The sequence below is a fragment of the Protomyctophum parallelum genome, assembly GCF_964188405.1.
Source record: "Protomyctophum parallelum genome assembly, chromosome: 8".
Classification (NCBI taxonomy): domain Eukaryota; kingdom Metazoa; phylum Chordata; class Actinopteri; order Myctophiformes; family Myctophidae; genus Protomyctophum; species Protomyctophum parallelum.
The window spans coordinates 30,059,880-30,075,766 of NC_139703.1; the positions used below are offsets into that span (position 1 = coordinate 30,059,880).

General features: G+C 40.0%; 1 protein-coding gene across 1 annotated transcript; it reads left to right on the top strand.

Annotated features, from left to right (window-relative positions):
- Nucleotides 1–1,164: 1,164 nt before the first annotated feature.
- Nucleotides 1,165–15,237, top strand: prxl2b (peroxiredoxin like 2B). Its single transcript, XM_083770413.1, has 7 exons — nucleotides 1,165–1,380; nucleotides 1,808–2,012; nucleotides 5,596–5,647; nucleotides 6,480–6,543; nucleotides 6,778–6,853; nucleotides 7,731–7,849; nucleotides 12,968–15,237. Exons 1-7 carry the CDS (start codon nucleotides 1,318–1,320, stop codon nucleotides 12,992–12,994), a joined length of 606 nt encoding a protein of 201 aa, XP_083626539.1. The 5' UTR covers nucleotides 1,165–1,317; the 3' UTR covers nucleotides 12,995–15,237.
- The last annotated feature ends 650 nt before the right edge of the window (nucleotides 15,238–15,887 follow it).

The following is a 15,887-nucleotide window of genomic DNA, read 5'->3' on the forward strand; positions in this document are numbered from 1 at the left end:
GGAGTGAACATTTAACTCGTTGCTCGTGATTAACATTACATACTTATTTTAACAAGGCATCTGAGTTAGCAGGCTGAGAGACCATGCAACATCCTTCTGCTAGGTGAGGCGATTTTATTCGTGTATCATATTTCAGCAACATGGCCATTCAAAGTGCTTTGCACAAAACGTTAATAGCAATACAACAAGTCAACAACACATTATAAAACAATTGCATACAATTAAAACAGTTATTAAAGACTTGGGAAAATAGAAAAAGAGGATAGGCCTACGCTAAATAAAACACGTCATAGAGAATAGGTGTGGACAATGTGCACAATATTGAGATCAAAAGCCAGTGCAAGATGGCAGTGTAAAAGGCAGTGCAGGGAAACAGAAAAATCTGCAACTTCAGACATAACAATATCCAATTATCCATTATCTAATATAAATAATCACTCAGAAATATAAGCATTAATGATTTATGCCAAGCCCCCTTTTATTCTCGACAATTTATCATATAAAGTTTTATATGTTTTATTTTCCATTTCACTCATTGTTAATCAAGATAGTCCAATTAAATAAAATTCAAATTCAAAGTTGACTTCAACACACACATTATGTGTATGACAATAATGTAACATTAACATGAGTTTAAAATAAGTATGTTTGAGAACCAGATCCTTGACTCATTGATTTATAATTTGTATTTATAATCTAAATCTGCAAAGTACCGGTATAGTAACAAAAAATGAGTGTAGCAAAATACTAAATGTAGGATGCAGATATGCATCTCTGAAGTGTTGTAATCAATTTTATTGTATGCACTTCAGTTACATATTCCACCACTGCTGGTTAGACAATAATCACCTTCACCTTTGAGCCCTTGCACGTGCCCACCATCTCTGGCCTTTTATGAAACCAGCACAGACAATTTGGTTCTATTTAGATTTAGAGACTCATGTTGTTTTATACTGAGCATTGGCAACATTACAGTACAGTAGTAGTAGACAGACAGTAGTACAGTAGACATGTTTAATTACAAGTAAATCAAGGCAGAAACGTTTCATTTATTTAGTCTTTGTTTGCACGTGTTCGCAAACCCCGCCTCCAGTCAGTAAAGGTCTTGTGATTGGTGGGCTTGGAACACCATCCGTCAGTGTGGAGGGGGCGTGTCAACATGCAGTTGTATGGTTGTGTTTTGTGTGTAGAGTTTTGCAAGAATTGCTCCTAGTCCTCCCAACGTATATACACAACATTCTACGTATTTGGAAAATAATAACCAATAACCAATTTAGAATATTGTTAGCAACATTTTTAGTTACTCATTCGGTGAATATGGCAATGTTCGACATGGCGAAAGTTGGAGCGAATGTATTGAAGAGTGCAGATACTGGAGAGGTATGGAAGCGAGATAACGTTCATGTTCAAACATTTCTTTTGTAATTGTTACATTCTGTTAATGTAATTTTCAGTTTGATCATTCTAGAACTGAAATTAAAAGTTGCCTGCTATGATAAATGCTGCTGCATCGAACTGAGGTTGTTAACTTGTTAATATAGCCTTTCCATCGAGAAGCAGGAAGTCAAGTCACGATCCAAACTTATCTAAGTGTTATAGCCTATTGGTTGCAGTTGAATGTGCCCACCGCTGGATGGCGCAATTATCATAATTATTCAGCAACTACAATAATGTTGTATACATCCTATGGCGGTGTAGGCATGGTTTATTATGGTATTATAGGGTCTAGTTGGTTTTAATTTTGTGTGTTTGTTGATGCCTAATGTTATCTTATAAGTGTGTCAACTCTGCCCCTTTCTGTGTTCAGAGTATAGAACTGCATTCTCTATGGCAGAACCAGACAGTGGTACTGCTGTTCATGCGAAGGTTCGGCTGCCAAGTATGCCGATGGATGGCATCAGAAATCAGCAAACTAGATCCAGACCTTAAGGCCAACGGTGTAGCGCTAGTGGGCATCGGACCAGAGGAGACTGGCCTCAAAGACTTCAGCGATGGAGGGTTCTTTAAAGGAGGTAAGCAGCTCTGGTACCAACATGGAATGGCAAACAAAAAAGTGTTATACAATTGTAATGTGAAAATAATTCAGATTAAACAGTATGTGAATTTTCACATGGTATGAACTTTTGTGTTTGTTTTTCACCATCAATGTAGGAGGATATGAACAGAATATGAAAAGCATGATGTACTGAAAGTTGTGAATACAATTTGAAAGGATGTTTTTCAATTACTCCTTGTCGTGTAAATTCAACAAGTACACTCATCTAAACTGGACTAAAATAGACAAAGTAACGAAGAGTATAGACGGTAAACTCTTAGACGGTCGGATGAGGAAAATCACGCAGGCAGAGAGATGAGCTGAATATCCATCGATGTATTTATTTGCAGTAAGTCAGACAAAGACAGAGGGCTTTCCGCGGCCCTTGAGTTGAGCCGCGGAGCCCAGGGCACATGACCGTACGGTCACACTGCCCCCAACAAGACTAACTCAACATTGTATTTACAGACATATATATAGTTTACATCAAACAGTTGAGTTCTGGGAGGGGTTGGGATTTAACATAAAGATCAACAACGTGCATAGGAATAGCAGATGGCTGCTACGTGTGTTTTGATTCACACCTGAGAGAAGCTTCAAAGGAGTAATGAACAATGCAGAGTACTTGACTGAGTGATTGCTTTCAAACTTGCAGACAGACAGACTAGACAATCAACTTAGAGTTGATTATAGCATGCTATAGTACAGAATTATCGAGTCCAGATACGACATTCCCCCCTTGACCATTACCATGATGATGGTCACATAAAAATATGGAACAATAATTCTATTACACCCCCCTTGACCCAATCACATGTACTATACTAAACATTAGGAAAGAAACAACAGAACGTTCCACTTTAAAAGTCCCCAAAAAATAATTCCAGGCATCATGCATATATGAAAATTGACATTTGCACTTCACAATTAACTGACATTTAAACACACCACAACTTTGTCTTACCCTGTGTTTCAGTTTTAAACACACAAGCTTTTTCAGACACGCTCAATAATCCATTTATATTTTGAAACTATTTCCCTTCAAAAGTTTGATCTTGATGACAGCACGCTGCAATTACATTATCCCAGTACCCACCTTTAAGGGCCTGGGTAAATGACGAATCGACCTATGCTACTACTGTTTACTCACTCACGTCCAAAGGTCCAAGTTATCTCGATATTAACAGCAAAATCTCGCACATCGCTGGCAACTAACTGCCTTTTCATAGTTGACTATATTCGCACACTAAATTTCATACGAGAAAACCATAATTAGCTCTATTAATACCAAGACGAATTACGTACTGACGCGTATTGATAGGGCCACTATCGTCCGCCTGACACAGCCACATACAATTGTTTTAATAAAGCTTACCATTATTTAATCATTTCCAAGACCCATAGGCTCTTTAATCAACTTTCTACCTAATTTAAACTTCGACAAAACACACATCCAACACATGCCTACATTATATGTTGAATAAACTTACGTTACACAAACGTTTTGAATACAGATAGGACTGTTGAATCTCTTCCATCTGTTATAAATGAACTCTTTTGGTGTCGCAAAACATTGTCTCTTAACTTTGTTTAATATCTATTATTCGTTTGAGAAAAAGTCAATCTACCGTAAAAACAGTCACTGCTCCCAAGATGAAGCGATAACCCAATATCATGCTACTTTTTCACCATAGTTACTTTCAGTCCCACACGTATTACTACAGTGAAGTAATAGACTAACCTATTTTGACCGCTATTTTCACTTTGACTACTCTAGCCCACATTTCCGACACAGAAACTGTCCATACTGTATTTTAAATCCTTCTCAAATATAATTCCCCTCTAAACATGTGACTTGTATGACGTACCTTTTGTGGTCAAACTGAGAACTGCATCATGTTATGAAGAAACCTTGTTGCAATGTTTTGTCCGCGCACTGCCACTCACGTGTCCATTGTCCTTCGTCCCATCCAACACACAGTCACACTCCCCCCTTCCAGACATTATGAATATGAAATATCACAATGACTGGAAAGAAAAATAAACGCAACACCGTGAGCTTGCAGATCTGCTGTTTGAAGAATGAATGAAAAACGTTTTCTCCGCTCGCGATCGCTGATGAGATGAATCGCGCCGTGCCGTCCTCTCGCCGCATGTCGTCATGAAAGCTCTCGGCCGCCGCTTGGTCGGAGACCCCCCTCGGTGGAAGACTCACTCGTTGAAGGGCCCTTGTAGAACGCCTCCCTCCTCGCCGCTGCTTGCTTGCCGTGAAGAGACGCATCCGCCCGCCGCTTGTAGTGTCGCCTTCCCCGGTCGGATCGCCGCCGCTTCCCGCCGATTTGTGGAGATCCGCAGGTCGCCCGTCGTTGCGCTGTAGAGGCGCTTTCTCCCGCTGCTGCACGGCGTGTCTGGAGGGCCGCTCCCTTCGCCGCCGTCCATGTCGGAGAGCACCGCACGTGCTGTTGGTCCCCGCATCCCTTTGTTCCGCCGACCGCCGTTCGCCGAAAAAATAAAATTCAACTCAACGCCAAATTGTCCAAATTGTCCAGTGGTCCACGGTTCGTTTTACCTGGAATGGAAAACCATCCCAAAAGCAGTTTTTTCAGGCTCCAACTTGTCGTGTAAATTCAACAAGTACACTCATCTAAACTGGACTAAAATAGACAAAGTAACGAAGAGTATAGACGGTAAACTCTTAGACGGTCGGATGAGGAAAATCACGCAGGCAGAGAGATGAGCTGAATATCCATCGATGTATTTATTTGCAGTAAGTCAGACAAAGACAGAGGGCTTCCCGCGGCCCTTGAGTTGAGCCGCGGAGCCCTAGAGCTGACCGTCCGGGCAGCTGCCCCCAACAAGACTAACTCAACATTGTATTTACAGACATATATATAGTTTACATCAAACAGTTGAGTTCTGGGAGGGGTTGGGATTTAACATAAAGATCAACAACGTGCATAGGAATAGCAGATGGCTGCTACGTGTGTTTTGATTCACACCTGAGAGAAGCTTCAAAGGAGTAATGAACAATGCAGAGTACTTGACTGAGTGATTGCTTTCAAACTTGCAGACAGACAGACTAGACAATCAACTTAGAGTTGATTATAGCATGCTATAGTACAGAATTATCGAGTCCAGATACGACATCCTTCAACCAGCTTTAGCAATTCCACTTATATATATGTCAAGACTCAAACCCAGGTGGTAGGACCCATAAGCAGAACACTTGGAAATTAGAGTTGCACGATATAATCGGTAGCGCATCGAAATCGACGTTTTCAATGCGATATGGCAGCCATATCGCATTGAATCTGTCTCGGACGCAATAATATTTGATGACGCAATAATAATGTGACCGTCAATGACTTTGTACTTGCAGAGCAGTCATTTGGTTCGGGTTTGTATCTAGTCTGAGTCATAGCGACATGCCTAATATGGGTGTTTTAGTTTTGTTTATCGAAGCCTCTGTAATAGCATCCGGTCCTCTCATTAGTCAATTTTAATATGGATTATAAGCAAACCATATTAATTCATGGTCATCTTTTTCTTATATACTGTAGCTCTTTACATTGATGAGAAGAAGAAAAGCTACAAGGATTTAGGCTTCAAAAGGTAAGCATGGCAGACCTGTGTGTGAGTTTGAAGTCAATCGGTCGGGAATCTCGAGATACGCAAGTATAGATTGATGCGTGCGCGTGCACGCACACACACACACACACACACACACACACATTCAGAGTTATGTGATTTATAGTTTGTGTCTTAAGGTTAATACTGTATACTCCACATGACTATATAATGTACTACAGAGTATAAATCAGGTTTATTAAAGGACCACTTTTCAACCTATCTTCATATAATAAATAGGTCCTCACTAATAATCATGAAAAAATGGCACAATTTCTTTCTACTCTGTGTCTCATAGGAGGGCTGTGGGCAGTTCAGAAACCGTCCGTCAGTGACATCATCAATGGGGAATACAAGCTAATAGAGATTCCAGGATTTCTAATCCTGAAAAGTTGCAATGCGAAAATGGAAGCCATCGTTCTCACGATAATGAAAATCTAAACATTTTTGTAAAAAAATCTTGTTAAAAAAAATCTGCCTAATGATGATGTCACTGGACGACGGTTTCTGAACTGCCCACAGCCCTCCTATGAGACAGATTATTAGTGAGGACTGATTATATGAAGATAGGTTGAAAAGTGGTGAAGTGGTCCTTTAAGTGTGTACTGAAGTTGAATAAAATCTGTTCCTTTTGTCAAAGTATGTTCATCAGTACAGTACTAGCCTCGGAAACTAGTCACATGTCGCGCAGCTGCGTCTAGATTCTCGAACTGCCTATGCCATAGAAAGCATAGGTGGACCTCGGGCTAGTACAGTACATGCAGAAACTACACTACATGGTTTTGCATAATTCATGGCTAATGGTATCCTCCCTCAGATACACTGCCTTAAGTGTCGTCCCAGCCGCACTGGGGAAGAAAGTACGAGATGTTATTGCCAAAGTATGTATCTATATTATAACATTTTAGTTCTGTGTGTTCACATTGTTGACATGGTCAGATAATTAGATTTTTTATTTTGTATTTATTTTTTATTTTTAGACTTAGCATTTTGCACACCTATACGCTTGTAAATCTGCTATTTCTGTCCAGTGACAGAGGCAAGTATAAATCAAGCTTGAATGTACAATTGGTGAAGTAGATGAAAATGTCAGGTCACTGTCTGTATTCTTTCAGGCTAATGCGCTAGGAATCCAGGGGAACTTCAGTGGAGATCTGCTACAAAGTGGAGGCATGCTCATTGTGGCCAAAGGTAGGTCCCAGGTGTAGGAAGGTTGAAGTTCAACTGAGATATGCACCAGAGGAGGGATACTACTGTATCTGAGGCCCCTTTTCCACCGGTTGGTTCCCAGTGGGAACCGGTTCAGTTCTTTTTGGTTCTTAGTCCATGAGCCAGAGCTCCAAAATTGAAACGTTAATTATGAATTGAGTGGGCAAAACCATACCTATATTAGATTGTTATCACCATTAAACTTCCCCAATTGAGTACTTGCACGAAGACAATGATTTATATTGTATTACAAATTTTACATTTTTAAATAATAAAATATGCAAAATAATCAAAAATATGAAAAAGCTACTACTGTGGAAGGGTTATCATTAATTTACTTGTATTGATCCTATAAACAATTTAATATAGGGTATAGTTTGCCCACCAATTTTGGAGATCTGGCTCATGGTCTAAAAACCAAAAAGAACTGAACCGGTCATCAAAAGCAGAAAGTTCATCAGTTACATACTTATTTCTTACATTCTTTCATTTTTATTCCGTGTTTCTGCAAGAGGCTGTGTGTGTGTGTGTGTGTGTGTGTGTGTGTGTGTGTGTGTGTGTGTGTGTGTGTGTGTACGCGTGTGTACACACTACACAGTGAGTGCGAGTGCGTGCGTCTGTTTGTATTCACATTGGAGACAGCCAAATATGTGGATCCACATAATTTTCTAGTTGTGTTATCAAGGAATGGAGGCAGGCTTGTTTTATTGTGGCATCTGATCTCCACTAGAGGGCACTGCAGTATTACGTTATATATTTTAGTACCAGTTTGAATTATTGTAATGTCTCAGAGTCAAAGTTATCATCACATTACCTTAAACTAATCTAGTTTTTTTTTATATTTCTTTGCACATTGAAGGTGGGGAGAAGGTCCTGCTTCATTTTGTACAGGATTCACCAGGTGACTATGTACCTTTGGAAGATATTGGCAAGGCTCTTGGTGTCTCATCCAATGCACAAGCAGGAAAGATGCCAGTGGTAAGTCACTTTATAAAGTCCCCACAGTCAAATCTCATTATGTGAGATATAGGTGCCATAGACTGGTTAAGGTACTAATAAAGTTAGTCTGCAGTTTATCTCATGCGTCAGTACCTGCAACAGCACAGAGCAGTACCATGGCTTCGGGTTATGAAATCTGCTCTTGACCTGCAGCTCAAAGATAAGAGACAAATGTGTAGAAATGAGGAAGCAGCAGGCAAACAATAACTGTCCTTTTCTCATGGTTTATTTATCTCTCATGGACAAGCAACGGACACGTTTCGACCTTCCTCAGCGTTGTGTTCCTATAAACTCTGTGGTACAGGCAAAGGCAATATCAGCAACCTGGTGTTGCTATTTTGGGCATGGCATTATTATAGGCAGATTTATTTCATTCAAACATTTTTAAATGGGCTTTCCCAAAAGCTCACAACATGTTGCATTGTGAGCTTTTATATAGGCTATTTAATCTATTTTTGTATGCAATAGGGCATAAGTATAGGGCATAGCATGTACTGTACCTATCAGAGCAACTCCCTCATTGACAGTTTCAACTTTTATCCCACAAAGAAGTTTTCTTTTTCAATTAAATTCAATGCGTAGCGTCAAATCACAACAAGTTGTCTCAAGACACTTTACTTGTAGAGCAGAGACCCTGCAGTCCCACCATAAGCAAGCAATTTTGCGACAGTGCGGTAACGCAAAAACTCCCCCTTAACTGGAAGAAACGTCAGGCATACCCAGACTCTAGGGTGGACGGCCCAATCCGCAGCCACAGTTGCAGTTGGAGCGGCTCCCCGGATGTCGTTAGTGGCAGGCCTTACTGGAGCGTGAGTCTGTACAGTGTTACTATTGCACTGATGGGACATGAATCCACACAACCAAAGGGAGGAGTGGGGAGAGAGGAGGAGAAGAGAGGGGGAGGAGGAGAGGAGAGGGGCCTTAATTATACAGTGTGAGGCCGAAACTGGGAGAAGGTTCCACAGCTGAGGTGCCTGAAACTTAAATGCCATATGCCTCCTGTTCTAACCGTAGATATTTCTGGATCATCATGCATTTTTGCATATACTAGCAGGTTTGTTAAGGCTTCATGAGTTCTTTAAGATACATTGGTGCCTGACCATTAAGAGCTTTGTAGGTGAGGAGGAGAACTTTAAACTCTATTCTGTATTTAACCGCAGAGAGGCCAGTGAAGGAGTGATATGATCACTTCTTCTGGTTCCTGTCAGTACATGCGCAGCAGCATTCTGGACTAGCTGTAGACTGTTAAGAGATTTACGTGGGCAGCCTAATAATGAGATACAGTAGTCCAGCCTAGAAGTAACACATGCATGAACAAGCTTCTGCGTCATTTTGATGCCTAACCTTGGTCAAAGGTAACTCCCAGATTCTTTACAGTGGCCCTGGCGGCCAATGTAATGCCATATAGGGTAAAATGTCCATCAGCTAATTTGTCTCTAAGGTGCTTAGGGCCAAGTACTTTATTGTACTTGGTGTACTCAGTTTTGTCCGAGTAGAGGAGTAGATAATTCCGGGTCATCCAACCCTTTATGGCCCTCGTTTTTGCGACATGAACAACTGCAATACGACCAAACAACGTATGGAAACCATAGTTACATGATGGAAAGCCCCCCCCCCCCCCCCCCCCCCCCACACACACACACACACACACACACACACGCAAGCACATACGCAACTTGCAAGCAACTGTCACTATGTGTTAGTTGTAGGCTATATTAAATTATTAAAGTCTTTATTCATTTAATATACAACAAGATATATTAGTGAATGAAAACCTGAACCTGTGAACCATGAATTAGATAACAACAAAATAGCTCCCATGTCATTGGAATGAGTTTGGATGCACACAGCCCGCGACAACCGCACATACGCTGTTTTGCAAATAGCTTCATCTCCTCCTCCTGTCCTGTCTGTCTCTGTCACTGTGGTCCGTGACACCGTTTCACCTGGCTTCATCGATAGATATAATTGAGTATCAATGATTGGCATTCTATGCCAAGTCCAGATTTGCCAATGTCTTATACAAAACAGATTACCACTGATTACCACTATTATGGAATCCAGAAGAATGGCATAGATAAACTTCAACCTAGCATACTCTCACATCATCAACATACGTTTATGTGATTCCACTAATGTAGTATCTTACAGAGGAATTAGATGTAAATATTCACATTAAAAACAGAAGGCTGTTTTGTTTAAATGTGTGAAACATTAAAATGAATGATGATGGGAATCAAAATTAGACCGGAATCGGAATGTGGTGCACGCAATAATTGGTTCCCTGGAGTCCCAAATTGCTGAAAGCCCAGCATGGAGTCATAATATCATAATAATTCCAGGCTATCAGTGGGTCGCATTGTGCCGAGATGCACTTGAGCTTGTAGATCGGCTATTTTGCAGTGCAGCAGGACACCATCATACAGTATGTCAAAGTATAACTCGGGCTAAAGGTGCCCATGGCACATCGTATTCATCATGGCAGGTCTAGAACCATTGGACCTTGTGGGTTACTGAAGCTGTGACAGGTCTGAAGATAAACAGATGTCATATTCACGGCCATGAAACAGAATAAACTTAACGAAGTTTAGTGGGTGATCAAAAGAAGAGTCAGTTTCAATCTAATGACCGACAACTAATGGCAACCGTATCTGCTCTGGGTAGTTTCTTGTCTGTAGTCCCCAAGGACGTTTTACCGTCGGATCACTCACCAGACACCTACGACACATTGACCGTAGCCAGTGACATCAGAGGTCACAGATATTGTTCCAGTAACCGGACATGCTGGGAGTCCACTGGTTACTGCTTTGACCACAGAACTGTAGTTACTGCAACGGCCAGACTCATATGTCGGTCTGGCCCTTGCCAGTATCCGCAGTTATGCAGGCGATATGTCCCGATTTTAACCACTTTTTTCAATTTGGTGTCCTTATTTTGGGTCATTATAGACATTTGTATAATTAGAGTTAAATGTTATTTTTATATAATGGAGATTATTGCGACTGTAGGTCGCAGATTTCTATGAAAACCTGCAAAACCTATCATTCCAACTTTAGATAGGCCCACCCTAGCCTGAGCTACAGTAACGTGTTAGGTTTCTGGTCTAGAGGGGCGGGTCGCGGCTGAGATTTGCGCACGCCCTGATTGGATCTCATCGATCTGTCCGTCACCCCCGGCCCCTCCTCTCCCCCCTAGTGCAGCGCTACGTCACATCATTTGGAGCGACGCCCACCCGGAAGGGTTGACTCCCACTTTTAGACCAGAGCGGCCAATGCGTTCCTCCAGGCTTTCAATTTTTGCGCCAACAAAAATGAAAGCCTGGTACCGAGGCTAGGCCCACCCCAAAGCCGGCGAAAACTAGAGTTCTCAGCAGGCCCAAAAATTAAGGCCCGGCCCTACCTGGGCCCTAACTGGGCTGGCCCGAGGCCCTGCCTGGCCTTACTGATTAGTACACATTTTACACCCTACCCGGCCCAAATTTGTCAATTATAAAAAAAGGGAAAAAAAGGTCCATATGGGCATTCCCAGACCTGTTTGCTTCTCACCCTCAGGGCGTCTTACTGGTATACTTAATTTGAAACATTTATCATTTATTTTCATAATTTATCAAAACGTTTATTTTTATTTTTATGTTCATTTCTAAATAAACATAAATTAAATAAGTATTCTTTGATGAAATGTTCTTTATTTTTTTGCAAAACATCTGTGATCTGTGATCTAGGACTCTTTAAAATCGGGGTTGACATCGGACCCAAAAATATGGCATGGGTTGGTCTCTAACAACTGCCCTGATTGGGTTCTGGCTGGGGATCTGTGATGCATGGACGTGGTTAAAGTGGCACCCACCTGGACAGGCCACAGTGAATCGTCACTTGTCGTCACTTTTACTTACGAAGCTATACAATAGTGTGACATTTGAAATGAGATAGCCCCCTCTGTGTCTGGTTATAGGAGACAGTAATGAAATATGTGCAGTCTTGACTCTCCCAGGGTGGAATATATTTCAATGCATGGTAAAATAACTGTCTAGTAGCTTTCCACTGTTTACTGCTATTTGACCCCTATAAAACATAATAAAGAATGGTCCAGAACTCCAGATCAAGGTGCCCTGTTGTGTTTCTATGAGATTCACTGTATTGTTTTAAAACAAAAACAGTTTTATTCTATTTTTTACATCCAACGCCTAGCTAGCCCTAGTTGGCTTTAAATATTCCCTGAAGCTTTTCTTGCCAGAAGAAATTGCAGAGGAAATAAGTCTCAAGTCTCATGAGGCTACAGGTTTTACTGAAAGTGAATTCCTGAAGCTGGACACAGGGGCGAGAGCTTAGAGCTGTTTCATTCAATAAACTCTATTTACGAGGCCTCTACTGATACACATTTCAGTCTCATGTCACATGACATACAAGAGAACATAAAAGGGAAATGAAAACGCCTTTAACCTCATGAACCTTAACGTCCATATTCTGTGAAAAGGTTCGGCCCAAAGTAGCGTGTAGTATAGTTCATACTAGTTTCGATGAATTGAAAATGGTGGGCCCTATTGTAAACAAGTGTAATGCTTTATGGTGTCCACTCACAGTTAACAGTTTTTGTATTGAGTTGTACTTGAAATGTACTGTAATTCTGCAAACTGTTAATAAATCAATCAATCAATCAATAAAATGCCTTGCTTGCTCAAGCCAATATAGCCATGACATTGTCAAACAGCATCAGAGATCGTATCATTATACTGACATCAATTAATTTACTCACTGGTACATTTCATCACATTTTATTTTTGATTGATTAACCCAACAATAATTATATTTTGTAGTGAGACGTCGTATATTGACAGTCTTCTTCCCGACAGCAAATCATTACTCAGAATTAAAATTCAAAAGTAGCAAAAAGCAGATCTACAAGCTCAAAACGGTTCACGATGCAACATGTTGATCTTGTAGGTCGGCTATGTTTGTGTGACACTAGTGTAACGAAGTAGGTCATTAATTTACATAAAAAGTTGAAATATGGAAATAAGAGGTTTCTGCTCGACAGAAACGACATATATCATAGATTTGTAGGTCAAGCTCAATCAACCCTTTGTTCTGTTCCCTGCAGTGCAATGATGATGTTTGTACATTATGATCTATGCTCTATGGACACCTGCCATCCTTGGAGAAGTTGGAATAGACAACTAGAAGCTCAAACAACAAGTCATAAAAGTATGTTTGAGTTTGATAGGATTGTGTTGCACTACATTTATTAAATCAACCCACGCTACCATTACATTTGATTACTTATAATGACCTTTTGTGATAATATATGTACTGTATGTGGTATGCTTGTAGCCTTCAGTGATTACTAAAATTATTGCTTTGATAGATTTAAAAAAAATCTGAATCTCTAACGTTGACTATTATTAAATGTATTACTTGAATTACATCACATGTTAAACTGATTTGATCTTATATCTATTTAAATTGTCTATGTTTGTCAATGTGTAAATTCTACAAATTATTTTATATTATATACATAAATACTACAAAGAAAAATATCACAAAATGCCTGACAGTATGGAAAGGAACAGATCACACAGTAGAAATGAGGCTGCCAATATGGTAATACAATTACAATATTGTATTTTAATTGTACAAGATTATAATGAAACATTCAAAAGATACATTTGAGATCATAGTATCTCTAATGACAATAATTACATATTTATGTCACAAAAATAGCTGTCAGTCTAGATAATTACATAGCAGCATGAACATTGATATACCATATTTTACTGCAAAGCAATGAGTTTATTTTATAAATATTCATGTACTGTAGATAAATAACATTTCTCTGGTTTGGTGGTTATATGTGTGCTATGACAATGGCAGTAACATGTTTACATTTTATACAGTAACATTTGTCATACAAGTATTTGTTCTTGCTAATTCAAAATGACACAATTTCACTTTTCACCACAGAGTTATAAAGCTAGAACAAAGGTAAGAAACGTTTCTTACCCGATTTGAATTCATGTGCAAGTACTGAACATGTAGCATTTATCTACAACATCACATCGTACGTTACGCACACATTATACAGTGTGATAGAAGTCATTTTGAACAGTTTCCTCATTTTAGGGAAAACTAGAGAAAATATAAAAAGGCCAAACTGCTTCTCTTAAAATATTGTAGCCTAACTATGTTGCATCCCTAGCAGGGCTGGGTGATATGGACAAAATCAAATATCAGGTCAAAGAGTAGACACATCTGACCTGGTGAAGGCAAGTGTTGGCTCTGAAGAAAACTGAGATTAAAGATGTCAAAAGTAAATCGGCACACTTTGCCAATATTTCATTTTACAGTTACAGAGAGTGACGTTTTCGAGCCCATGCTCTTCTTCAGACTAAATGGACATGCCATAGTGAACTAGACCCCCTACAATCCTGAGTATCATTATGGTACTCTGCAATGTTGTCAATATTACAATGTTGGATTGATGATGTTGTACCATCTGTCTCAAGTTGTCTCCACAATGTTCTTAAACAGCTCACACATGGAGACATGGATGTGTTTATGTGAGTCATGTATCAGTTTGTGAACATTTTAAAATAAAATGCAGTCTACATAAATCAAAGCATAACAATCAATATTGCACGTGAGAATGAAGCACAGTGTACCGCCTCCAAGTATCTGAACAAACATCAAGCTGGGTCCAGCTACCCTCTATAAAATTGGACCGACTGTTTGGCACCATTCCAGAGCCTGACCGTGAATTTGGAACAAATTAATGAATTTGTAACGTATTAGGCTAATCCCATTTCAGATTATCTGTGTTTTGAAATCATGTAAGAGCGCTTATCTCCTACAGTGGTGCAGACTGTGTGCACATTTTATGTGCGTGCCGTGCAGTGCTTGTGCAATGCGTAGGTTGGCTCCAGCTGTGGTTCCGGAATGTGTTTGGGAGGGCCCTGAGGTGGTCTCAGGCCCAGGAGCTAGCCCACAGACTTGGGATCCGGTCATCCGGCTTGAGGTTTTTTCAGATACTTACTGTAGAGAGGTATACTGTGCTTCATTTCATATGCTTTGATCGAATTTCATGTAGATTGCACTACACATGTGTTAGTCACATGACTATAAGATTGTGTGTACTTAGATGGAGACTATGTAATTTCCATTTAGTCTGAAGAGGAGTATGGGCTCGGAATGACTCTCTGTAACTGCAAAATAATAAAATGGCAAAGGGAGTTACAGTTTGCGGAAATACTTTTTAGAACTCAAATCAAATTTCACAACATTTTCGACCGAACACATCAATATCAATCTTGTGACGGTAATATCTTATTGTGACATTGTAGATCTGCTATTTCACTATTTCTGTCCATTTTGTATTAGTATAAAATAAAGCTTAATTGATTCAAACCAGGACACTCTTGCCATATCATGATGCGATATCCAAAATCCTAGATGATACTATCATACGTTTTTCTCCTCTTCAGTTCTCAGTTTAACTTGCACAGGTGTTTTGGCAACATACTATATCAGTACATACACTATATTCCATGTCAAACAGTCCTTAGTAACAGGGTACGTATTTTCCTTGTACTGTGTGATAAAACTGTTTTTGCCAGTAGGTTAAGTAAATAGGCTGATAATGTGAAATATGTAAATATACGCTTCAATGTGCACATTCAATTCTGAAATCTCTGAGACCTAACAGTCGTGTTCATTTTACACAATTCATTGTGAACGTGACCAGTGACGGAACAAACATTCAATACTAGCCACATAAGGGTTTTCTCGCTGTCTCTCAAAAGCCCTCTCTTTCATCCCAAAAATCCAAGACACTGGTAGCAGACAGTAGCAGCTTGATTGAACATTTAGTCCACTTGGCTCCTCCGCCATCTCCTCAGTGTTCTGCCCTTTCGTTCTGCTGTCATTACTCGTTAATCAGAGATAGAAAATAACAGTACTGGCCCTGGCCCAAGCCAGCTATTTAATGACGAGCCCCATTCCCAATAGCTTACAGCGGCCACAACATG